Consider the following 26,210-nt stretch of genomic DNA (forward strand, 5'->3'; position numbering starts at 1 on the left):
ATCACTTCATAATTAAACCACCACTGTGCACTGCACATAAGGGTACACCTTAAAACAACATGGAAACTGAAGCTGTTGCAGAATGTGGTGGCATGAATTCTGCTTATTTGAAAAACCACCTCTCTATCTCTGCTATATTGTGACAGCTGCAATCAGCTGAGGAGTTTGAAAACAGATGGAACTGGTAATGGAGGCCCCTCATAAAGACCATTCTATCTTTTTCATTCCTTCCCTTGATCTGAAATAATCCAAATTTTCTGACAGTGAGGGCATGCTGCAAAGCCCATTTCTTCATGTGGCTTTTGGAGAGACAGGGTCACAATAAAAGATGAGGATTGTGAGGAAGAGGGATATATATGGGCTTATTTTCATTATGGTCTTATTTGCTGGGTTTTGGGTGAGGTATTTCTAATTTTCGGCAAAGTCACCTAGAGCTCAAGATAGGCACTTTTTTGTATAGATTTGTCTTTTAAAAAACAAAACAACTTGTTTTCATTTAAGTAGATTGTCATGTGGTTACCCTTTTTTGTATTTGATTTGTATTTGATGTTTCAAGCCTGTTACCTTTTTTGCTCAGTGCCAGCTCATCAAAAAAAGAGGGAAAATGCACTGTTTGATATTCACAGATCTCCTGCAAGAAGAAGCCATATCAGGTAAATATCACAAACTTTTTCTAGGTGGAAGACATTTGTGTTCCCTCAGCATATTTTGTTGTATTTTGAAACTTTCTGTCCCTGGGTGGTACTTATTAAACCCAAAGAATCAGAAGTAAGGTTCTCATTCTGCAGTAAGCTTCATGTAGGTGGACTCCTGTGTTCATCCAAAACCTATGTAAGATAGAAAAGCTCATTGCAGATTTGGAGCCTAAGTCTGTCTGTCTGTTTTTTTTTTTTTTTTTTTTTTTTTTTTTTAAAAAGATCTTCTGTTTGTAACCTGTTCTTTCTCGTATTGTCTGAAAATAATTGAAGACCAATTTAGCTGCATTTTCCTATGTTTAATAAAAAGAAATCTGTATAATAGCATCAAGGTGTTATAAATACAATGATTGCTGAATACTTTCATGGGAAGATGGTTAATTAATCTGAATAATGGTATGAAGCAGTCTAGTGTGAAATAAAACTTTTAATTGCAGAAGTATATAGGAACATAGGAATTACGAGACTGGAACAGACCAAGGTCCTTCTAGTCCAGTATCCTGTCTCTTGACAGTAGCTCAGCACCAGATGCTTCAGAAGAAGGTGTAAGAACGTTGCAGTAGGTGGATTTGGGATAACCTGACCTCACCATAGGTCTCATCCTGTTCTTAAGCCCTGAAGCACAAGGTTTAATATCCCTTCCAAGATTGTTATTAATTGTAACAAATCTAGATATTCTTGATAGCCTTATAAATATCCAGTCCCATACTGAATTTTAAGTACTTCGTTGGCATCAACCACTTTCCGAGGCATTTAATTCCTTAGTTTGATCACATGAATACATGAGTCTTGGATTGTGCCTTAGGATCACATTCTGATTGGGAAACAAATGAAAATAAATGTCATGGTTGTATCATAATGCCATGTAGAAGTTTTGTGTGATTAGCATTCAGCTCAGGAGAGGCCCAAGACTGGACTTGCGGGTGTGATGCAGGTTCTTTGAAAGAGCTGTGTATTTGTATACTGTAGCAGTCTCTAATAGTGCTATATTAGAGTATGTCTACACTGCAATAAAACACCCGTGGTTGGCCTGTGTCAGCTGACTTGGGCTCATGGGGCTCGGGTTCTGGGACTATAAAATTGCAGTGTAGATGCATGGGCTGGAACCTGGGCTCTGGGACCCGATAGTGCCAAGCCCGAACATCTACACTGCAATTTTATAGTCCCACAGCCTGTTTATCTTTTAAAGCAGCAAATTTCCCTCTGTACTGAAGAAATAAGGGAAATAAAATACCATTTAAAAAAAAGCAATAGTGTTTTCTGTTCTGTTCTAGTTAAAATTTCTTCCAACTAGAGTTGATCCAATTTCAATAAACAGAAAAGATTTTGTTTACATTTTATTTTGTTTTTTTGACCTGCTCTATTGCCAGGTAAACCTGGTGTATAGTAAGTTGAACTCCAAAGCCTTGAGCAATTTTTTTGTAAACTTAGGCACACAATTAGAGCCTGATCTTAGTTTGTAAAAATGAGCTTTCTACGAACTTAAATTAATAGAATATTTTTTTAAACAAAAAGGCCTCCTGTGGTGTTTGCAACCCAGATACAATATCATGATCCTGTTCTACCTTTTAAGTGAAATGAAGTAGAAACTGATTGTAGACCACATTGAAATTGGCAGTTTTCTTTTTCTTGTCCAAGCTAACAGAAGAGTAGAGTGTGAATATGGGAAACAAATAAATAATGCTTAAAATTCTTTCAGTTTTAATAATTTCCTGTGTTTGTAAGATGAAAAAATGTAGTTTTTAAAGACCTGATTTTAAAAAGGATTTTGTCCATTAGTTTCAGTCAAGTTATTTTATCTCTTTAAATGAAATGATGACAAAGCATTTCTTGAACAGATGCTCTTCTTTGAGTAGTGTCCCTATGAGTGCTCCACTCTGTGTTTGCTAGCTCCCCTTATGCCTCTGATCGGAAATTTCTCATAGCAGTGTCCATTTGGCCTGTGTATGTGTGCTAGTTAAGCCCGTGCCCCATGTCATTGTTATGTAAACTGCACTGATGACCCGCCTCAGTTTCTTCTCAACCACTTCGGTCTGAGACGGGAGCTCTGGCAGTTATCCCCATTGAGATTTCCTAAACGTTGCCCTCATTTCTTATTCTGGTAGTTAGTGGTAGTAGTTATTAGCATTAGTTTAGTTCAGCGGTTCTCAAACTGTGGGTCGGGACCCCAAAGTGGGTTGCAACTCCCTTTGAATGGGGTTGCCAGGACTGGCTTAGACTTAATGCCTGGGGCTTCAGCCCTCGGTGGCAGGACTCTGGTTGCAGGCCCCCTGCCTGGGGCTGAAGCCCTTGAGCTTCAGCATTGGCCCTCCCACCCAGGGCAGTGGGGCTTGGTCAGGCTCAAACTTCGGTCCCCCCTCCTGAGGTCATGAAGTAATTTTTATTGTCAAAAGGGAGTCACGGTGCAATGAAGTTTGAGAACCCCTGGTTTAGTTATTTAGTTTTAGTAGTAGTTTTAGCTTCCTAGTTTTAAAAATTTTAAAAAAAATCTCTATTATATATTATATTTAGATAGATACTAGTTAGCAGTTCTTGTTCACTGGGATGTTCTACCCAGTTCTCCCAGCTTCAAATGTTATCTGTCTCTGTGTGCTGGGAGGTGATCCTGGTAAGTGATGGGCACGCCTGCTGCATCTGTTGCCTTTGGGAAATGCACATCTGTCTGGCACTGAAATACAGAGCCAGAAAAAACAGGGAGATAAAACTTTGTCTTCTCATGTCCGAGAGCTCTTTACGCCTGGCTTCTGACCTGGGCCAAGAGGTTCCCCCCTGTATACCAGTCTCCAAGCAAATCTTCTGCTTCCATGATATTGGAGCCCCACTCCTCCAGGGCATTTAAGAGGAAGATGCAAAACTCCTCACAGAAGTCCTCCAAGGGCCATGCCCTGGGCTCACCAGGTAGGGAATCTACCTCTAAAAAGGCGAGATTGTCTGTCTGTCTGTCTGTCTGTCTGTCTGTCTGTCATCTTCAGCTACTCCGGCACCATCTGCTCTCCAATCAGGTACCCATGAGGCTGCTGGTTCCTCAAGTACCCAGGGCGCTGCTAGACTGAAAGACTGCAAAGCTTTCTTTGGTCATTAGTACTGTTAACAGACTTGGGTGTCTTCCTCGATATTGAAGAAGCCCTCTCGGGCTACGAAAACACTTCCCTTGGAGCACCCGAGACCCATGGTACTGTTAGTGCCTTCAGCTACCATCACCTTGATGGAGACCACAGACTCAGTACCCATGACACACTCGCAGGAGTTCCATTTTCCCTGAGACCTGGCTTTATCTGAGGGGACACCCGATTCTCTACTGCTCAGCTCCAACATGCTGTCAGTACTGAGAACATAAAGATCACCTGAAGTTCGCTGGTAACAACGGTTTCACCTCAGATCTCCAGGCGCTCCAGAGTGAGTTTGAGAAAAAGGATGCTGATGAAAACTTTGCCTTGGTGTCTCAAATATCAACTCAGGGTTCTCTCACTCCTATAGAGGCCCCTTTCCAGAAGTCTCTGATGAAACTATAACTTCTCATGGTACAAGTTTCCAACCAACATGTCGCTGGTATGAGCACCTGTGGGTGCCACCTCCACCTTACGCACCTCCTTCTTGGCTATATTAGGCCAGCCAAAGGTCCCATAGCCAACAATTCTCCAGGGCATTGAGCATCAGTAGGGCTCTACCAAATTCATGGTCCATTTTGGTCAATTTCACAGTCCTAGGATTTTAAAAATAGCAATTTTCATGATTTCAGCTATTTAAATCTGAAATTTCACAGAGTTGTAATTGTAGGGGTCCTGAGCCAAAAAGGAGTTTGGGGGGGTCGCAAGGTTATTGTAGGAGGGATTGCGATACTGCTCTCCTTACTTATGTGCTGCTGCAGATGGCGGTGCTGGCTGGGAGCCCAGCTCAAAGGAAGAGCCACCACCAGCAGCTGCACAGAAGTAAGAATGGCATGGTATGGCATTGCCACCCTTGCTTCTGCATGGCTGCTGGCTGGGCACTGCCTTCAGAGAGCCAACAGCTGCCACTCTCCAGCCACTCAGCTCTGAAGTCAGCACAGAAATAAGGGTGGCAATACCACAATCCCCCCTGAAAGAACCTTGCGACCTCCCCACCCCCTGCAACTTTCTTTTTGGGTCAGGACCTCCAATTTGAGAAACTCTAGTCTTTCCCCGGTGAAATCGGTATAGTATAGGGTAAAAGCACACAAGACCAGATTTCAGAGAGGGAGACCAGATTTCACAATATGTGACGTGTATTTCGTGGCCGTGAATTTGGTAGGGCCCTAACCATTACTCCTCACAGAGAGAGGTAACCTGCATCACTTGCTCCCTCCAGAGACACAACCCTCAAAAGGAATCTTCTGAGGAGCAGGATGCTAGTACTGATGAAGAGGTCTCTCCTGCAGCCAACATTTAATCATCCTCTCCAGATGAAGCTATTACGATTCTTCCTCCATCCTTGGTGGATGATTTTAAGCAGTTCCAGGGCCTGGTCAAGAGAATTGCTGACTCCTTGCAGTTCTCTCTCAAGGAGGTTAAAGAACCTCATCATAAGCTGCTTGATATCCTCTATTCACCCGCTTCTACCCCCTTAGCTTTGCCTGTCAGTGATGCTCTTCTGGACCCAGAGAAGATCGTCTGGCACACTCCAGCTACTGTATGCAGGAGGGTGGATAAGAAGTATTATGTCCCAGCAGAGGACTCCAAATTTTTATTTTCTCATCCCTCACCTATCTCTTTGGCAGTCGATGCAGATAATGAACATGAAAGGAGGCACTACGCTAAAAATATGCCTCATGAAAAAGATCATATTCCTCAGTGTGCTTCCAATTTAGAATTGCCATTTACCAGGTGCAAATGGCAAAATACAATCACAAAACTATACCAAAATGAACTCTTTTGTTGGCCACCTACCAGCAGAGCTCAGGGATCAACTTAACGCAGTTATTGCAGAGGACCAGCTACTTGCCAGAACATGTCTACAAGCCTCCCTCGATGCTGCTGATACTGCCGCCCATTTGATCACTGTAGTGGTAGTTATGAGAAGGGCATTCTGGCTTGACCTCTTCAGATTTCCAAAAGAGGTCCAGAATAAATGTGGAGCACCTTCCTTTTGATGGGTCTAAGTTGTTTGTGGACAGCATGGACAAATCTCTGCAAATGTTAGGACTCTAGGGATACCTTACTTTCTCTTGGTATTTATACACCCACCTACAAGAGAAAGCTCAACTAGTTCCAGACAGCTCAGAGATCCCATCCTGTTCAATTCCTTACCTCCTGGAAGCCATGTAAACAGCATCAAAAGAGACGCAGATTCCAGCGAAGGAAACAGTCTATTTCTGAGCCTCCCACATCACACCCTTCCACCTCCAAGCAGCAATTTTGACAGCTGGTTGAGGGCCTGAACTACCATCTTCATTCTCTTCAGCTGCACTGAGTCACTTGCCTTCCTCCCTTCAGTGACTGTCTTTACCACTTCAGGAGGGCTTGGGAGTCAGTCACTACAGACAAGTGGGTTTTGGAGATCATCTCAACAGGATATACCATCCACTTTAACCAACATACCCCCCTTCCCTGTGGTTTTCAGAGACCACTCTCATGAGAATTTGTTTCGTCAAGGAATAAGCGCTCTCACACTTGGGAGCTATAGAACCAAACCCCATGCACCACAGAGGAAAGGGGTTTATTCAAGATATTTCCTGGTACCAAAAAAGCATGGAGGTTGGAGACCTATCCCAGTTTTGAGGCTACTCCACACCTATATGAATGCACAGAAGTTCAAAATGGTGACACCTGCGGTGGTGATCCTGTTACTAGAGTAAGAGGATTGGTTTTCAGCCCGCAACCTTCAAGATGCATATATTTCCATACTGTTATCCACCCATCTACAAGAGAAAGCTCAACTAGTCCCAGATGGCTCAGAGATCCCAACAAACTATTTTTGCTCTCTGCAGTGGCTCACAACTGAGAGAGTCTGCCCTGAGGCAGGCAACCAGAAAACAGGGCAGACATCCCAAGCTGGTGGTACTTTCTACAATTGAATTTCATCAAGCCGGTAACATGTAGTCTTAGCTTATGTGCAACGTGCCTCTGGTGGCACGTGAGCAGGATTCATCACTGAATTTGGTTGTCTGGTTGGATCATTAGCTATACCAGTCTTATCATGGAGTCACAGTCAATCCCTTTAGACTCTCCAGTCTATCTTGCCACTCAGGCAAACTGAACTAATGGTCAGTTAAACCAAAAATCACACCACATCATAGACTCATGGATATTAAGGTCAGAAGAGACCATTATGATCATGTAGTCAGACCTTCTGCACAATGCAGGCCACAGAATCTCACCCACCCACTCCTGCAATAAATCTCTCACCTGTGTCTGAGCTATTGAAGTCCTCAAATCATGGTTGAAAGACTTCAAGGTGCAGAGAATCCTCCAGCAAGTGACCCATGTCCCATGCTACAGAGGAAGGCAAAAACCCCCCAGGGCCTCTTCTAATCTGCCCTGGAGGAAAATTCCTTCCCGACCCCAAATATGGCGATCAGCTGAACCCTGAGCGTGTGGGCAAGATTCACTAGCCAGATACTCAGGAAAGAATTCTCTGTAGTTACTCAGATCCCACCCCATCTAACATCCCATCAAAGGCCATTGGGCCTATTTACCATAAATAGTTAAAGATCAATTAATTGCCAAAATCACATTATCCCATCATACCACTCCTCCATAAACTTATCGAGTTTAATCTTGAAGCCAGATAGGTCTTTTGCCCTGACTGCTTCCCTTTAAACTCTCCAGTCTGTCTTGCCACTCAGACAAACTGAACTAATGGTCAGTTAAACCAAAATCCATACCACATCAGGTTGCTCCCAGTCCCATAGACCGGTCACTTACCTCAGATCAGTTGGTACTCCAGATCTTACAACAAAGACAACACTGGCAACCAATTCTATAGTAAATTAACTAAAGATTTATTAGCTAAGAAAAGGAAATGAGTTATTTGAAGTTTTTTATATCTATAAAATATGGGTGAGTCACTGTTTGTAATTCCAAATGGTTGCAGAGTCTTTTCAGGGTACCCAGATTGTCTCTGAGGACCTCTGCTTTGCATCTGATATATTTCCCTGTAAGAGTCCAGAGATGAAACATATTTCCTTGAATCCATACTTCTTTTGACAGAAAACCAGCTGAGCCCATGTGGGCTTTTCCTTTGATGGCGGTGAGTGAGGAATGCACTTTGAGTCTTTTGACCTCTGGTTATCGCACACAATGGCCACTTTCTTTGGAATTAGCACTTTTCTGTTAGTCTTTCATTAGCATTCCACACGGCTTCTTTGATGGCTTATTTTAGTTACAGGGGTATACAGCGCAAGTAACGTCCCATTAGTTTCATGAAGTCTAAACATCAAATGCACTCTTCTACTTTCAACAATCACTTTGATCTATACCAATACACAAGTGAATTGGACTGAATACACTCTGGTATGACCTGGTCTGCCAGTGTCACACCTACGTTTCACTGTTGGCCAGGACCACTTTCAGTACTGAGTGCACTCCTTTTGACTGTCGTCTGCCTTGAGGCACTTTTGAAAAGTTATGTCAGAAGTAGCAATACAGCTCCATAGGAAAGGTATTTTAGTAGTCCCATACCTGGACAAGTAGCTGCTGAAAGGTCGCTCCCTGGAACCACTGGCTCAGGTAACTTCCGAGGTGATAGATCTCTTCTTTGAATTGGGCCTGCAACTGAACATTCAAAAATTCACTTTGACCCCTGTGCAGGTACGTCTTGATTCAGTAACAGGAAGAACCTTCCTTTCTCCGCACAGCTTTGTGGCCCTTTCCAGCATAGCCAACATAAATAAGTTCAGCCCCCAAACTCCAGTCAAGAACAGTCTTCAGTTGCTGGGGCACGTGGCAGCCAGCACCTTTGTCATAGAACACTCAAAACTCAGAATGCGCTGCCTTCAAGGGTGGCTCAGAACTGTTTATTCACCAGATGCCATTTAAATATGCTTTTTTCCATACCCACCTCTGTAAAACAATCCCTCAACTGATGGAAAGACCATCACAATGTGTGTGCGGGAGTCCCATTTGCACATCTTCCCGCAATGGACAGTCATCAATGATGGATGCCTCTCTGTTAAAGTGAGGAGTTCAGCTCTAAACACTCACACGACTCAGGGTGAGTGGGACATTGCAAGAGACTATGCTACACATCAACCTCCTGGAACTCAGAGCGGTCAGATGTCCCTGTCTCCAGTTTTTACCACTTATCAGGGTCAAACACATAAAGATCATAATGGACAACTTATCATGCATGTTTTACATCAGTTGGCAAGGAGAAGCAAGATCCCCCCCCCCTCCTTCTGCGACAAGACTGTCAAGCTTTGAAATTGGTGCATATGCAACCAGATCATCATCACAGTGGCCTATCTTGCAGGGGTTGAGAATGTGACCATGGATGCACTTAGCATTCTTTCAAGATCATAAGTGGGAAATAGACCCCAGTATATTACACCACATATTCCACCAATGGGGCACCCACTTGTTCTCCACAGAGTTAAACAAGACGTGTACCCAGTTTTGCTCAAGAGGTGGACTGGGTCACCAATCCTTGTGGGATGATTTTTACCTTCATTGGTCGTCAACTCTCCTGTGTGCGTTCCCACCAACTCCTCTAAAAGCCAAAGTTATGCTCAAAATAAAAAAAAAAAAAGTCAGTCATCCAAATGGTTATGACTTGGCCCAGACAAATGTGGTTTCCTTACCTTATACAGCTGGCTGTTTGGTCACCAATCACTCTTCATGACGCTCCTCATTTCCTCTTCTAGGAAGGCAGGAACCTCCTTCACCTCTATATCACAGTGCTTCTTCTCAAAACATGGTTGGTTGATGATTCACAGTGTTAGAGACTTTCTGCTTTTTAGTAGTACTCTTTACTTACTCTGAGCAGGTAACAGTCTATTTGCTACACACTCTCAAAAATGGACAAGATTTGTCTGTTGATGTGACCTCATTGCTGCAAGATATACTGGACTACATCCTGACTCTAAAAAGGTCAGGACTATTGATGAGCCCCATAAGAGCCTACCTGGTAGCCATCACGGCTCTCCCCGCCCCCCCCCCATCTTTGCCATCAGCGAGATTCCTCAGGGGACTTGGAAATCTTTATCCACCAGTCCAGCTCCTGATTGGGACCTCATTCTGGTCCATAAATGCCTCAGAAGACTACTGTTTGAGTCAATGGCTACTTGCTCACTGCTCTGTTCATCAGTGAAGAAGGCATTCCTGATATCCATCACATTGACATGACAGTTTGGGGAAATAGGGGCCCTGATGGCATGCTCCCTTTCACAGTATTTTTTTTTTTAAGGATAAGATTACGTTGCAACTCCATCCCAAATTTTTACCTAAAATTTCTTCTGAGTTTCATATTAACCAACTGATTCACCTGCCAGTCTTCCACCCCAAACCGCATCTAGATAACCAGGAGGCACTGCTGCACATCCTGGACATCAGGGGAGCCCTGGTCTTCTATTTGGATAGGACAAAGCCCTTCAGAAAGACATGCAGATAAGTCAGAAGGGTCTGCAATCTCTAATCAAAAACTTTCCAAGTGGGTATCTGGCTCCCATTAAGTCTAGCTACGAATGTTGTGATATTCAAACACCTTTGAATATATGTACTCCTTCTACAAGGTTCATTTCCACCTCTGTGGCATTCCTCAAGAATATTCCCATATTTAGGTATGTTTCAGAGTAGCAGCCGTGTTAGTCTGTATTCGCAAAAAGAAAAGGAGTACTTGTGGCACCTTAGAGACTAACAAATTTATTAGAGCATAAGCTTTCGTGAGCTACAGCTCACTTCATCGGATGCATCCGATGAAGTGAGCTGTAGCTCACGAAAGCTTATGCTCTAATAAATTTTAGTCTCTAAGGTGCCACAAGTACTCCTTTTCTTTTTGCATATTTAGGTATGTGAGGCTACTACTTCGGTATCTACACATATGTTTGCTGAACATTGCTATAACTTGTGACACTGCTGCTACTGTGTTTGGCTAGGCTGTAGTATCTTCGGCACTGCACTCAACTCCAAAGCTGCCCCTGCCTTAAATTGCTTGGGAATTGCTTGGGTAGTCACTAGAGCGGAGCACCCATAGGGATATTACTCAAATAAATGGTTACTCACCCTGTGCAGTAACTGGTTCTTCAAGATGTGTTCCTATTGGTGCTCCACTACCCATTCTCCTTCCTCTCTGCTATAGAGCTTTGCGGTAGAGAAGGATCTGAGATCGGTTTGCCCGTGCAGTGCTGTGTAACAACGGCATGGGGCATGAGGCTGACTAGCATGTATGTGCAGGCTGAACAAACTCTTCTATGAGAAATCTCCGATCAAAGACGCAGGGGGTGCTAGCACACCTAGCCTGGAGCACCCATAGAGAGAGACATCTTGAAGAACTACTGTTACTGCCCAGGATAAGTAACCATTTCTTCTCTATACTTTCCTTGTGTCTGTAAGAAAAAAGACTGGTTGGAGGCATTATGTATTTAAGCCATAGTCCTCTTTAAGATGGTATTAATTTCTCTTAGATTCCAAATTTATGGCAGGGATACCAAAGACACTGATCACTGCCTCCCTGTAGTAGACTTTATCTGGTCTACTTTCTTTCCATTTTATCCTGTTTAATGCTGTTGTAGAGTCTTCCATTAAAAACTGGCCATAGTGACATACTTTCCTGTCTGATTTCTCTTGGTGGTCAGATTGTTGAATTTGGCTGGCTTTATTTGTGTCTCAGCTAGAATAGCTGAAAAAATGCAATTACCACATTCATATAGGTGATAGAACTCTAGATCCACTGAAAGATCCTTGACAGTTACATTTCTGGCTACTCTGTCCAGCAGCCAGATGCTTCTGTTACTTCATACAAATATATAAATGAAACAACTTTTTTTAGCAGCCTAAATTCAAACTGCATTTGTCTATTTTTATATGTTTGTCTAGGATATAATACAGCTCCCAGTCTTTTCAAAGAGTTCTCTAGATTACTGTACTAAAATGAAGAAAAGTTACCTGTATGGATTTTGAACAATAACCTGTATTGCACATTTTATTTTTATTTTTCTTCAGAATTGCAAATACAATATAAACAATTTCTAAAAATATTTTACTGTTCAGTATGAAAAGCATTTAGAAAAAGAAACAGACTATAAGACTTATAAGAACTCTGGAATTTAAAAAGAAGGAATTTAAATAGATAAGATATTATACTCTTGGTGTTTGTGTTCCATTAGCTTCAGAGAGAGAGAAGCAATGTAGCTTGGTGGTTTTATCAGATGACAGGTCCATTAGAAATCTTAAACTCTGAAAATGTTTGATATTATCGCTCACTTTTCCATTTTGGTGATGTGGAATGAGCCACAGAATGTCCCTAGGGCTTTCTTCCCTCTCAGAAATGTTCAAGTTGGAATCAGACATCTGTGGAATAAATATAAGAAGACAGAAATTTCACTCTTGGACTGTTTTGATATGTCAACTATTTATGGAACAAAAAGTTGCTAAAATGTCTGCTAGACTTGAACAGTGTTACATACATCCTTTTTATTTTGTTTTAACATTTTTTTAAAAAAAGTGAAATGCATTGTTAGCTGCATGTTTATTTTGTTCTTTAAATAGGAGAAAGAAACATGCCATTCATAGCAGTGATACAACCTCTTCAGATGAAGAACGCTTTGAAAGGAGAAAGTCTAAGAGCATGGCCAGAGCAAGGAACAGGTATCGCCTCTTGCTGAGTCTTTGGGAGGGCCAGTTTATATGGACCTGGCAGGAAAAAGCAGAATTATGGTGTAATAGTCTAGTTAGTGTGACAAGTGATAGTTTGATTCAGAAAATTATTTAGAAAAGTTACCGCTTACCTATGAAACTCCAATAAATTTAACTTACAGCAGAAGAATGAGGGGGGGGGTTGTTTTAGTTACTGAACAAATATTACTATATATATAATATACAAATATATTACTGAACAGATAATGCAATATAATACTGAAGTGCTCATTGATCAACCCCTGGCTCTGCCACAGGCTCTGCCCCCTCCCCTGAGCCTGCCGTGCCCTCGCTCCTCCCCCCCAGAGTCTCCTGCATGCCATGAAACAGCTGATCAGGAGGTGTGGGGAGGGAGGGGAAGGTGCTGATCGGCGGGGCTGCTGGTGGGTGGGAGGCACTGGGAGCGGGGGGGTGGGAGTTGATGGGGGGCTGCTGACGTATTACTGTGGCTCTTTGGCAATTTACATTGGTAAATTCTGGCTCCTTCTCAGGCTCAGGTTGGCCAACCCAATCTAAGATGTACTCTGGTGATAACTTAACACAGAAATTAACAAATTCCTCATTTTATCAGATAGGGCTGAATAGGTCCTGTTACTAGACTGGGGGGCTGTCTGGGGCCCCAAGACCCTCTTTGTTGCTTATACTTCTGTAGGCTGTAGACAAGCAGTATGAGTTCTTGGAGTTGTCTTAAAGCCCCATCCCCATGGAGGTCTTTTCCAGCCGTGACACTGGGTGCCAACCAAATCTTTCTTGTTTCATATTCTTCAGATTTCTACTTGCATTTTAGATGGACACTCTCCACCCTTTCCAGCAGATCTGTTCTTACCCGGTCTGGCAGCTTCACCTACCAATACAATACTCTCCCTCCCCCGTACTTCCAGCTCACTCTCCATGTTCCTCTCACATCTTACTTTCCCTCATTCATTCCTGCATCTCCCCTCTCTCTCTCTTTCTACCTTGAACTCCCTGTCTCTTCCCTTCCTCTCCTTCTCAGCACAGATCCCCACGCAATTCTTGGATCTCTATAAGTAATACCAAGATAAACACCTAAATAGTGATATAATTCTGCTGATGGTAGAGGGTTGTGCTGTTTTAACTATATCAGTACAAAAACTGTGTCAGCAAAGCTCTCTGTCTCCATCTCCTCTTCCTTCTGCTGATCATCGTCATCCTCTTCTCACCACCATGCCATTCCTTTCTCTCCCTCTTCCATCCTGAAGAACCTTGAAATCATTTTAAGAAAAAAAAAATGAACAAACTCTTTAAGAACCAGAATGTCTTTATAAAAAACAAACAAAAAAAGGTACATAATCGCCTAAGAGCACTTTGTCTTGTCCTCCTGGCTCCCAACCTGTTCCCTCTGTGTTTGTATTCTTCCTCGTATCATCATGTCTCCTTAGATGATAAGGTTTTCAGGGCTTCTTTATACTTCATAAAGAAGTTAAATAAGCATGCACAAGTTAAAATAATCCTTGTAGGTCAAATTTCCTCTCATTAGGGATTAATTAGTTTTATTCATTCTTCAAGATATGTTTTTCTTGACTGCTTCTTTCTGTGAACCCTTTCCTTACCACTCTAAATTTAAGTAGCTGTGATTGCTTTATTGTAAGGCTCTCCTTTGTTTTCATGTTTACACCTAGTTGGGTTGGGTGTTGTTTGTTGGTTAAGAAATATATCTTAGTACAGCTTTTGTGGTTGGGTTCTGCATCTTGAATCATAAAGTTATCTTCATTGTATTTTAGGAACCTCTTTGTACGTCAGGCTGTCATTACTAAAGAACAGTATCTTGGTCATTCTAGTCCTCTTTAATTTTGATTATTTTGACAGCCCTGGAATGTGGTTTTTTTCCCACTCTTCTTCACTCTTCATGCTCCATAGGAGAGTGTCTGCTTTTGTTCTTTCTTTTTCATTCATATTATCTTAACCCACTGTTACTTAATTTCACCACTGTTACTGAAAATTGCTTTGTAGTTTTAAGAATCATAATCTTAAATATGTTGGGTCAAGTTGAAGGGGACAGGAACAAACTTGTTTAGCTTAATGTTGATTTTGCTTGAGAGGAATAGCTGCACTAGTATCTTAATCTTCTAGTTCTGACATTTACAGCCATCTTTACTTGTTTTATTGCTGATGTATTCAACATCAACCTAAATTGCTTGCTTTTGTCGAACAGATGTCTGCCTATGAATTTCAGAGCAGAAGACTTAGCCAGTGGAATCCTGCGAGAACGAGTAAAAGTTGGTGCAAGTTTGGCAGATGTAGATCCAATGATTCTTGACAAATCGGTAAATTTTATTAAGACTTGTCTCTTTTTTTATATTATGCATTTGAGATAACGAAGATTAATCAGAAATCCTAATTGGCAGCTTTGTGAAAATCAGAGTTGAAGTGCATGCAAAATAAACTCTCAATGTGTTGCTATTAACTAGTCTGTCTGTTCACCCAGTGTTGTCCATACACCAAGTTTGGGCCAGAAAGCACTTGCTTTTGGTCTGTGTGTAATTCTCTAGTAGAGTGCATCATAAAGAAGCAAACAGGTCATATTCACAATATATTTTTCTTCTGCTGGTTATCTCTAAACATAATTGCATTTCTAAAAGTCAGTGGATTCTTTGAATTTTTAAGTTTGAGAAAACTTTACTGTTTTAGTAACATACGTTTTTGAATACATGCTATGTTAAAAATAAGAAGTTCTATTTTGGAAAGTTGTTGCTTTACATGTTTTGTGTTTTCTTAGGTGCGTTTTGATAGCATAGGTGGATTGAGCCACCATATCCATGCATTAAAGGAAATGGTAGTGTTTCCTCTTCTCTATCCAGAAATCTTTGAAAAATTCAAAATTCAGCCACCAAGGTAGGTGGATTTATTCTTTGTTGCTGGGTTTTTTTTTATTGCACCCCACAAAAATATTTAATAGGATAACATGTAGAAGACTCGTCTTTTCTCTGAAGAGCACACAAGGACAAAAGATGGTTAGACAAGTGGGGATTATACTATACACCAGGATTAGAGAGGAAAGAAGTGGATTGCAGAAATAAATTATCTCTTTTACTTGTAGGAGGCAGGTGTATCTTTTGCGGTTTAATTAGAGAAATAGTTTTTTGCAGGCTGCTGCAGAAGTGAACTTTTTTTTTTCCAATGAGGTGAAGGTTGGAGCTTTGACATTCATTTTGGAAGCATGTTTCCAGTCATAATCAGCAGCATGATGGCATGGAGACAGTTCTGAAAAAAGGAGACAAAAGAGTTATTGAACTGGTGTTATTGACAGAGCAGGTTTGAGAGGACGCTAGAGGAGACCAGATCAGAGAATTAGTCAAGGCTGTGTGTGATACAGGGCCTTGAAACAAGGACAGTAAGTTTAATGCACAGTGGAATAGAGTCTGTGATATGACTGATGGCCAGATAAGTATTAAAGCAATGGGCAAAAGATGATTTTGCTAGCAGGTTTTCAATGAACTTGAGGCAGCCAAGTCACACAAACTGTTTTTGTTACTAATTTTGTGCTGGTTTAACAAGTCCCAAAACAGACATCCTGCTATTGAAGGATTCAACTGGGTAGGGGAAACGAGTGGGAGGAATCAGCTGGAGAACATGAAAATTTTTTAAATGATTAATTGCCTCCTACCTGAGAGTCTTAAGTGAAAGACACTGTTCTGACTTAACCAAGTTGCAGAATAAAAAAATTAGCAGGTAGTATAAACATGGTTTTTCTGCAAATAGAACTTAATTGACAATGTTGTTGTACAAAGTAGACTGGAATCCCTAGCTGTATTGTTCCTGTCATGCTGGCATTAGTCAAAACTTATTTGTAAAGAAGAAAAGTGATCACTTGAAGACATGAAAGGAGCATACATGCTTTATAAGAAGGCTATTAGAAATACTGAGGTTCCTGTAAAAACAAAAATTAAAGAACCTCCCCCCGAATTTGATTAAGCCAGCTGCATTCTTTTGTTTTTAGTGTAATGAAAATTGGTGGGTTTGTTTAAAGTCAAATTGAATGTCAGTGTTTCTTTTATGGAAGCAATCTTTTAAATAACATTTGTATTCTGGTTTTAATCCTTATGGACGGGCATTTGAGGAACTTAAAAAGATATGTGGAAACTTTGTAATTTGGGAATTTGATTAAAGACTTTTTTAATTTTAAGAAACTAGCATTAGAATCTACTTCTATGTAAGCAAATATCAGTGAACTAGCTCTGGTGTTTTTGCAGGCTTAACATTTGAAGTATTTACCTGATATAAAATAACCCTTTAGATTCTTAATATCCACCTGATTACTGTGTGCTTTACAAAGCAAATATGTAATAATTTGAAAGTATGAAACAAAACTTGCACTTTCCATGTTATGAAACATGTATGTGGAAACAAAATTAAATTCTGATATAGCACAATTTTAAATGAGGAAGAAAAAACTAATATTACAAAATACAAGACTCAGCTTAATAGTTTTTCATTTCTTTTAGTTTGTGGCATCTTAGATTTTGTAAGATCAACTTAAATGTGCCAAGTAATGACGAAAAGATTAGTCTTTTTTTTTCTTCTCTGGGCTGCCTGTCTTGAAGTTTTACAACAGACATAAAATAAATTTTGTGATCATAATATTGATCCATTTATCTTCAGGGGCTGTTTGTTCTATGGTCCACCTGGAACAGGTAAAACCTTGGTAGCTAGAGCTCTAGCTAATGAATGCAGTCAAGGAGACAAAAAGGTGGCTTTCTTTATGAGAAAAGGAGCAGACTGTCTCAGCAAGTGGGTTGGTGAATCTGAAAGGCAACTTCGTCTTCTCTTCGATCAGGTTAGAAGCTGTTCAGATGCTTTTGATATTTTTTTTTTCTGTATAATATTTTTCATTGCAATGTGTTTTATGCAGCCAAAATTGTCTTTGGATAAAAGAAAACTTTTTTATATAAATTGCAGTACAGGGGGAAGCATTTGCTAGAGTTTTAAATTTAGATGAAAATGTAGAGGAATAGTGATGAAATTGTATTGCATTGTATCTAAGTGTTTATCAATCAGGATATATTAAAAAAAAATATAAGAGGGAGCTTCCAGACCTGTCCAGGACTACTAGTAGCATAGTTGTCATGGTGGCTGTGGGTAGAAATTGCAACAGAATGATTTGACCTGGTGTCTGGCTGGCATATTCATGGCGTATACTATGGTAAAAATTGATTTCAGAATTGTATCTTTGAGAGTATGCTTCAGATACTTTAGTATGATCAATCCTTTACTCATTCAGCTAGAGAGGATGATAGAGTGGGGAGAGATTCAGGTAAAACAGTGGAATCCAATCTCTTGCATAAATGCAGGTTTCAGATATAGGTACTTAGTTTAAACAAATATAATACTGTAGAAAAATATGATGCTTTCTATAATTAAGAGACTTAGACTTGTAATTTAATATTTTCCAAGTTAGGCTGTGTGTGGGGGGGGGGGCGGAAGACTTCAGACAGTAAGAGGTGCGAGTGGAAAATCAGAAAGTACCTTTTTTTTACTTAGTCTGGCTGCAAAGCAAAACAAAAGATTATGCCCTTCATCACCTCAGAGCTTTTAAAAATATTTTGCTTTTGTTTTACATTAGAAACATCAAGTCTGATCTTTAAAACTTTCTATTCTTGGAGGATTTGCCATTCTTGTTAAAAATGGGAATATGGTATCACAGAAGGATGAAAGATGCAGCTTTCCCAGGTCCGGAAGGAGGACGTAGGGATGTTATTGGTGGTGGTTATTCCTTCTCTCAGAAATTCAGGGTTAGTGGCACTGAAACTCAGGTTTGTCTGATGTGAAGTCGCATTCCAGTTCCTCCAAAGTTTTCTCTAGTACTTGAACAAGAAGAGAGAAACGTGGGCTTTGAGTGAGGATTTTCAAAAGTGATCAGCACTGGCATAGCTCCAATATTAGGCCAATGCTGAGGGCTTTTGAAAATTCCACCCTGTATTTCTAATATAAAACAAGTAGAAAACCAATTGTAGAGGCTGTCTTCATGACTCATAGAGCATTAAAGGCAAAAACAATGAGCATAAGAATGGCAATACTGGGTCAGACCAAAGATCCATCCAGCCCAGTATCCTGTCTACCAACAGTGGCCAATGCCAGGTGCCCCAGAGGGAGTGAACCTAACAGGTAATGATCAAGTGATCTCTCTCGTGCCATCCATCTCCACCCTCTGACAAACAGAGGCTAGGGACACCATTCCTTATCCATCCTGGCTAATAGCCATTAATGGACTTAACCTCCATGAATTTATCCAGTTCTCTTTTAAAACCTGTTATAGTCCTAGCCTTCACAACCTCCTCAGGCAAGGAGTTCCACAGGTTGACTGTGTGCTGTGAGAAGAAGAACTACTTCCTTTTATCTGTTTTAAACCTGCTGCCCATTATTTCATTGGTGGCCCCTAGTTCTTATATTATGGGAACAAGTAAATAACTTTTCCTTATTCACTTCCTCCACACGACTCATGATTTTATATACCTCTATCATATCCCCCCTTAATCTCCTCTTTTCCAAGCTGAAAAGTCCTAGCCTCTTTAATATCTCCTCATATGGGACCTGTTCCAAACCCCTAATCATTTTAGTTGCCATTTTCTGAACCTTTTCTAAAGCCAGTATATCTTTTTTTGAGATGAGGGGACCACATTTGTATTTAGTATTCAAGATGTGGGCGTACCACATCCCGTCTGCTTTTTTGACTGCTGCTGTACACTGTGTGGACGTCTTCAGAGAACTATCCACGATGACTCCAAGATCTTTCTCCTGATTAGTTTGTAGCTAAATTAGCCCCCATCATATTGTATGTATAATTGGGGTTATTTTTCTCAATGTGCATTACTTTACATTTATCCACATGAAATTTCATTTGCCATTTTGTTGCTCAATCACTTAGTTTTGCGAGATCTTTTTGAAGTTCTTCATAGTCTGCTTTGGTCTTAACTATCTTGAGCAATTTAGTATCTGCAAACGTTGCCACCTCACTGTTTACCCCTTTCTCCAGATCATTTATGAATAGGATATGTCCTAGGACTGACCCTTGGGGAACGCCACTAGTTACCCCTCTCCATTCTGAAAATTTACCATTTATTCCTGCTCTTTGTTCCCTGTCTTTAACCACTTCTCAATCCGTGAAAGGATTGTCCCTCTTATCCCATGACAGCTTAATTTACAAAAGAGCCTTTGGTGAAGGACCTTGTCAAAGACTTTCTGGAAATCTAAGTACACTATGTCCACTGGATCCCCCTTGTCCACATGTTTGTTGACCCCCTCAAAGAACTCTGATAGATTAGTAAGACATGATCTCCCTTTACAGAAGCCATGTTGACTTTTGCACAACAATTTATGTTCTTCTATGTGTCTGACAATTTTATTCTTTACTATTGTTTCAACTAATTTGCCCAGTACTGATGTTAGACTTACCGGTCTGTAATTGCCAGGATCACCTCTAGAGCCCTCCTTAAATATTGGCGTTACATTAGCTATCTTCCAGTCATTGGGTACAGTAGATGATTTAAAGGACAGGTTACAAACTATAGTTCTGCAATTTCACATTTGAGTTCTTTCAGAACTCTTGAGTGAATGCCCTCTAGTCCCAGTGAGTTGTTGCTGTTAAATTTTTCAATTAATTCCAAAACCTCCTCTAGTGACACTTCAATCTGTGACAATTCCTCAGATTTGTCTACAAAAGACGCTCAGGTTTGGGAATCTCCCTAACATCCTCAGCCGTGAAGACTGAAGCCAAGAATTCATTTAGTTTCTCTGCAATGACTTTATCGTCTAAATGCTCCTTTTGTATCTCGATCGTCCAGGGGCCCCACTGGTTCTTTAGCAGGCTTCCTGCTTCTGATGTACTTAAAAAAACATTCAAGGTTATTACCTTTTGAGTTTGTAGCTAGCTGTTTTTCAAACTCCTTTTTGGCTTTTCTTATGACATATTTTTACATTTAATTTGGCAGTGTTTATGCTCCTTTTTATTTACCTCACTAGGATTTGACTTCCACTTTTTAGAAGATGCCTTTTTATCTCTCACTGCTTCTTTTACATGGTTGTTAAGCCACGGTGGCTCTTTTTTAGTTCTTTTACTATGTTTTTTAATTTGGGATATACATTTAAGTTGAGCCTCTATTATGGTGTATTTGAAAAGAGTCCATGCAGCTTGCAGGGATTTCACTCTAGTCACTGTACCTTTTAATTTCTGTTTAACTAACCTCCTCATTTTTGTATAGTTCGCCTTTCTGAAATTAAATGCCACAATATTGGGCTGTTGAGGTGTTCTTCCCACCACAGGAATGTTAAATGTTGTTATATTATGGTCACTGTTTCCAAGCGGTCCTGTTATAGTTACCTCTTGGGCCAGATCCTGCACTCCATGCAGAACTAGATCGAGAGTTGCCTTATGGGTTCCTGTACCAGTTGCTCCAAGAAGCAGTCATTTAAAGTATCAAGAAATTTTGTCTCTGCATTTCGTCCTGAGGTGACATATTGACTGGGCACATGGGGATAATTGAAATCCCCCACTATTATAGAGTTCTTTATTTTGATAGCCTCTCTAATCTCCCTTAGCATTTCATTGTCATCACTATCACGGTCCTGGTCAGGTGAGTTGATAATAAATCCCTACTGTTATATCCTTATTAGAGCATGGAATTACTGTTGTGATAGACCCAGGTCAGTTTGGTACAGCAGAGTAGCAGAAGGCAGATATACTGGCCACTAGATTAAGTTTTCTGTTCCCTGACTGATCAGAGCAGGGGCTGTTCGAGGCTAATGAGAACACCTGACTCCAATTAACCTGCAAAGAGTCAAGTGAGGCCATTAAGCTAATGTGACCACCCAACTCTAAGGCCTCTCTAATACTATTAAGTCCCCTCTAATACCAGCCAGGCAAAGGAGAGCCAGGGAGCCAGAGGAGAGGAAGTGCAGCTGAAGGGCTGGTTAATGAAGACACCCTCAAGTCATTGCTAAGGTAAGGATGAAGAAGGGAGAAGCAGGAGAGCTGTGGGGAAGTGGCCCAGGGAAATGTAGCAACTCTGGCAGTGAAAGGTTGGCTGCCAACAGCTGCTACCATTAGAATCCCTGGGCTGGAACCCAGAATAGAGGGCGGACCCGGGTTCCCCCCAACCCACCACTACAGAAACACCTCTTGGGAGTGGAAAACAGGTCCCTATCAGGACAGGAGGCTAAACTGTTTTGGCATGAGGCCATAGGAGCAACAGAGACTGTGGGAGTTCTCTCACCAACCTCCTTGCTGGCTTATGATGAAAAGGGCTCAGTAGACTGTATCCCTGGTCCTAGAGAGAGAGAAGGGTTACGTGGAGGGTTGCAGTGAGCCTCTGAAGCTAGCATAAACCGCCTGGAAGCGCGGGACCCATGGGGACAAGGTTGGAGGTCTGCACAGCCGGTGGTAGGAGTGGGATTGTGATTGCTCACAGTGTGGTGGAACAAAGAGGTTTTTTTAATTAAAAAAAAAAAGGCACTTGGGTTTTTGGTTTTGGGTTTTCATTTATATCACAATGGAGGAGGTGGTAAGAGCACTGGTGCAAGCCATGGTGGCCCAGCAGGAGGCAACCCGGGCTCAGGCGATGGTGCAACAGGAGTCCATGAGGCTACAGCAGGAAACCAACCAATTATTAATGAGCCAGGCAATCCAAGATCGAGCCCTCCTGCGCGAGGTAATGGACCAGCTGACGATCCTCACCACCCAGGTACAGGGTTCCGAACCCTGAGGGCCACCGGTTGTCTGCCAAAGATGACAGCAGAGGATGACATAGAGGCATATCTCCTCTCATTTGAAAGGTCTGCTCAGTGTGCGGCGTGGCCCCAGAAGCAGTGGGCCAGCATTCTCGCCCCTTTTTTGTGCCCAGGGGCCCAGAAGGCCTACTTGGATCTGCCCACCGAGGACGCTGAGGACAGAGATCCTAGCACAATCAGGGGTAACGTCAGTGGTATGGGCCCAGAGGTTCCAGGAGTGGAAATACAGGGAAAATAAACCTCCGAGGTCCCAACTATTCGACCTCGTACACCTTGCTCGGAAATGGCTATGGCCTGAGGCATGCAGCCCAAATGAGATTTTGGAGACTTTGGTAATGATCACATTGGTGGAAAGACGGATGACAGCCAGGAAATTGACCCAACTCCCCAAGGAAGGTCCCTCACAAAACAAACACTCGACTCTGACCCTGGAGGGTCAGGCAGCCAAATCCCCAGGGAGTCCTAGGTGGAAGAAGAGGGGGACCGAAAACCAGCCGGGAACCCAGAAGGAGGAGAAAGGCCTGAGTGGGGGGGACGGGACACTGGGACTAAACCCCTTAACCTACGTGATAGGAGAGTAGTATCTAGAAATAATTATAAGCGTTACGGGTGCAGGGAGTTGGGGCACAGTGGGGGATGGGGCAGACCCATGCAGCCTACTCAATATTGTAGGGGTTGCAATCACCCCACATAAGTATACAAGGCAGGTAAAGTTGAATGGGGTATGAGAAACCATGGCACTTGTAGACTCGGGGAGTGCTATCACCCTAATTTTGGGTAAATTAGTGAAGCGCAGCCAGTTAATGCAGTTTAAGCATATGGGGGTAACCTGTGTCCATGGGATTTTTAGTTACTACCCCATCATACCAGTGAAAATTGAAATTCAGGGAAATGTCACCGGGGTGAAAGCAGGGGTAGTTCCAAACCTCCCATACCCTGTGCTCATAGGTAGAGATTTCCCCAGGTTTGGAAACTTGCTCCCACTGGAGAAATTGGAGGGAAAGGAGCTCCCCGAACTTCAGGAGGCTTCCATGGCAGAATGTCACCTCCCATTTTTCGTGGAAATGTCCCAGGAGCTATTCCCTGTCCCAGGGAAAGGCAGGAAGACCAAGAGAAAAAGAAGGGCGGCCAAGGCTTTGGGTACCCGAATCCTGATACAAGGACAGAGGGCTGCCTGTGTAGGCAGACATACACGGACAACCCCCCAAGACGGAGGAGGGGTCAGAGACAGCTTCCAATCCCAACCTCATGGAGCCAGCCGAGAGGGCAGAGAGAGATCCCTCAGAGTTCGGGCTGATAAGCCCAGGAGAGAGACTTTTGGATGGGACCAGGTGGAAGACCCAAGGTATGAGAACGCCAGGAAGGAGGTGGCTGAGATAGATGGGGTACCTATAGAAGAAAAGACCTGAGGGGCCAGGGCCTTATTTTGTGATCAAGAAGAATCTTCTGTACCGGGTTGTGCAAATTCAGGAGTAAGAGGTACACCAGCTCCTAGTACCCTGGAAACACCAGAAGGCAATATTAAGCCTCTCTCACAGTCACCTTTTTGGAGGGCACCTGGGAGTGGAGAAAACCTAGGTGCAAATCTTGCGCAGGTTCTTCTGGCTGGGGGTACATGAAGATGTCCGGTGGTACTGTGCCTCTTGCCCCGAATGTCAGCTGCACAGCCCTCATCCAAATCTAAGAGCTCCTCTGGTACCCCTGCCCATCATCGAAGTTTCGTTCGAACAGATCACCATGGATCTTGTGGGGTCACTAGAGAAAACAACCCGAGGCCACCAGTATGTGCTTGTTATCCTAGACTATGCAACCCGGTATCCAGAAGCTGTCCCCTTACGAAACACAGCTTCCAAGATCATTGCCAAAGAATTAGTGGCAATCTTTGCCTGGATAGGGCTACGAAAAGAAATCCTCACAGACCAGGAACACCATTCATGTCCAAGTTGATGAAGGACCTGTGTTCCCTGCTCCATGTCCAGACCCTGCGGACCTCAGTTTACCATCCACAAACCGATGGTCTGGTAGAAAGATTTAACCGGACCCTCAAGGCCATGATAATAAAGGTGATAAGCTAGGATGGGAAAGATTGGGACAACCTACTACCGTACCTCATGTTCGCCATCCATGAGGTCCCCCAGGCTTCCACCGGATTCTCCCCCTTTGAGCTGTTGTATAGACGCAGCCCCCGAGGCATCCTGGACATCACCATGGAAATTTGGGAGGAGGAACCCAGTGAGAGGAAAAATATAATACATCACGTACTATGGATGAGAGACTGGATAGCCCAGGTCATTCCCATAGTGAGGGAACACCTAGAGAAGGCCCAAGAGGCCCAGCGAACCTACTACAACTGTCAAGCCAAGGTTCGTCAGTTTCAGCCCGGTGACTGAGTAATGGAACTGGTACCCACGGCTGAAAGTAAGCTGTTGGCCCAGTGGCAAGGGTCCTATGAAATAGTCGAACCTGTAGGGGAAGTAAATTACAAGGTGCAACAACCGGGACTTCAAAAACTAGAGCATATATACCATGTCAACTTTCTGAAACCCTGGTATGCGCGAGAGGCATGCACAGTTGTTCGAGAGTAGCTGCACCCAGGGAACAAAAATCCTGAACAGGTGAGGGTGTCTCCTGATCTAACGACAGCCCAGAAAAAACAGGTATCTGAGATGATCGCCCAATATCAAGATGCTTTCTCGACAAAGCCGGGTCACACAACCGGGACAGATCACCATATCATCACGAATTCTGGGGCCAGAGTAACTGAGGCCCTACTGGGTACCAGCAGCCAAAAGGGAGGAAATAAAAGCGGAAGTCAGGAAAATGCTGGAGATGGGGAATCATCGGGGAATCCCACAGTCAGTGGTCCAGGCCAGTAGTGTTGGTGCCCAAAACTGATGGCATGACGAAGTTCTGCAATGACTTCCATCAACTAAATGAGAGATCTCAGTTTGATGCCTACCCTATACCCCGCATAGATGAACTAGTGGACTGTCTGAAGAGTGCCCGGTACTTGACAACCCTAGATTTGACAAAGGGGTACTGGTAGATTCCCCTAGCCAAAGATGCAAAGGAAAAGACGGCGTTTTCCACACCAGAGGGTCTCTTCCAATATACGGTCCTCCCTTTTGAACTACATGGGGCCCCAGCTACCTTTCAGTGCCTCATGGACAAGTTGTTATGCCCCCATGCCAGTTATGCTGCGGCCTACTTGGATGACATGGTGATTCGTACCCCAGACTGGGAGACCCACTTGGAAAAAGTGGGGGCGGTCCTTGATGCCTTCGGGCGAGCTGGCCTTACGGCGAACCCTGTTAAGTGTGCCATAGGTTTCATGGAGGCCAAATGTCTTGGCTTCGTGGTAGGAAAAGGTCTGGTAAAACCCCAACTGAATAAGTTAGAGGCCATCCAAAATTGGCCACGGCTGAGTCGTAAGAAACAGGTCCAAGCATTTCTAGGGGTGGTGGGGTATTACCGGCATTTCATCCCCCATTTTGCCAGAAGGGTAAATCCCCTAACGGACTTAATGAAGGCCCGTGATCCTGATCCAGTTAGATGGTCCAATGCAGCAGAGAGGGCATTCACAGACCTACGGACTTCCCTCTGCAGTAACCCCATATTGATAGCCACAGATTTCACCAAGGCATTCATCCTTCAGACAGATGCATCCGAGGTGGGGTTAGGGGCCTTCCTGTTGCAGATGGTTGGGGAAGAGGAACACCCAATTCTCTACTTCAGTAGGAAACTCCTTCCAAGGGAACAAAAATACGCAGTGGTAGAGAGAGAGAGGGCCTCGCCGTAAAATGGGCTGTGGAAACATTGCATTATTACCTGCTGGGGCGCAGATTTATCCTTGTGAGTGACCATGCCCCTCTTCAGTGGACGCAAAGGAACAAGGAAAAGAACACAAGGGTAACCAGGTAGTTCTTATCCCTCCAACCTTTCCAGTTCCACATACAGCACAGAGCAG

The 26,210-nt window shown here is 42.7% G+C and overlaps 1 protein-coding gene across 1 annotated transcript in view; it reads left to right on the top strand.

Moving 5' to 3' along the window:
- The window catches only part of ATAD2B (ATPase family AAA domain containing 2B), a 180,933-nt gene that overhangs the window by 43,610 nt on the left and 111,113 nt on the right, over positions 1-26,210 (top strand). The window contains 5 exon segments of the mRNA XM_043510164.1: positions 578-653; positions 12,356-12,454; positions 14,676-14,787; positions 15,240-15,355; positions 17,123-17,297. Coding sequence (XP_043366099.1) covers positions 578-653; positions 12,356-12,454; positions 14,676-14,787; positions 15,240-15,355; positions 17,123-17,297 — 578 coding nt within the window.

This window comes from Dermochelys coriacea, chromosome 3 (assembly GCF_009764565.3).
Source record: "Dermochelys coriacea isolate rDerCor1 chromosome 3, rDerCor1.pri.v4, whole genome shotgun sequence".
NCBI classification, from domain to species: Eukaryota; Metazoa; Chordata; order Testudines; family Dermochelyidae; genus Dermochelys; species Dermochelys coriacea.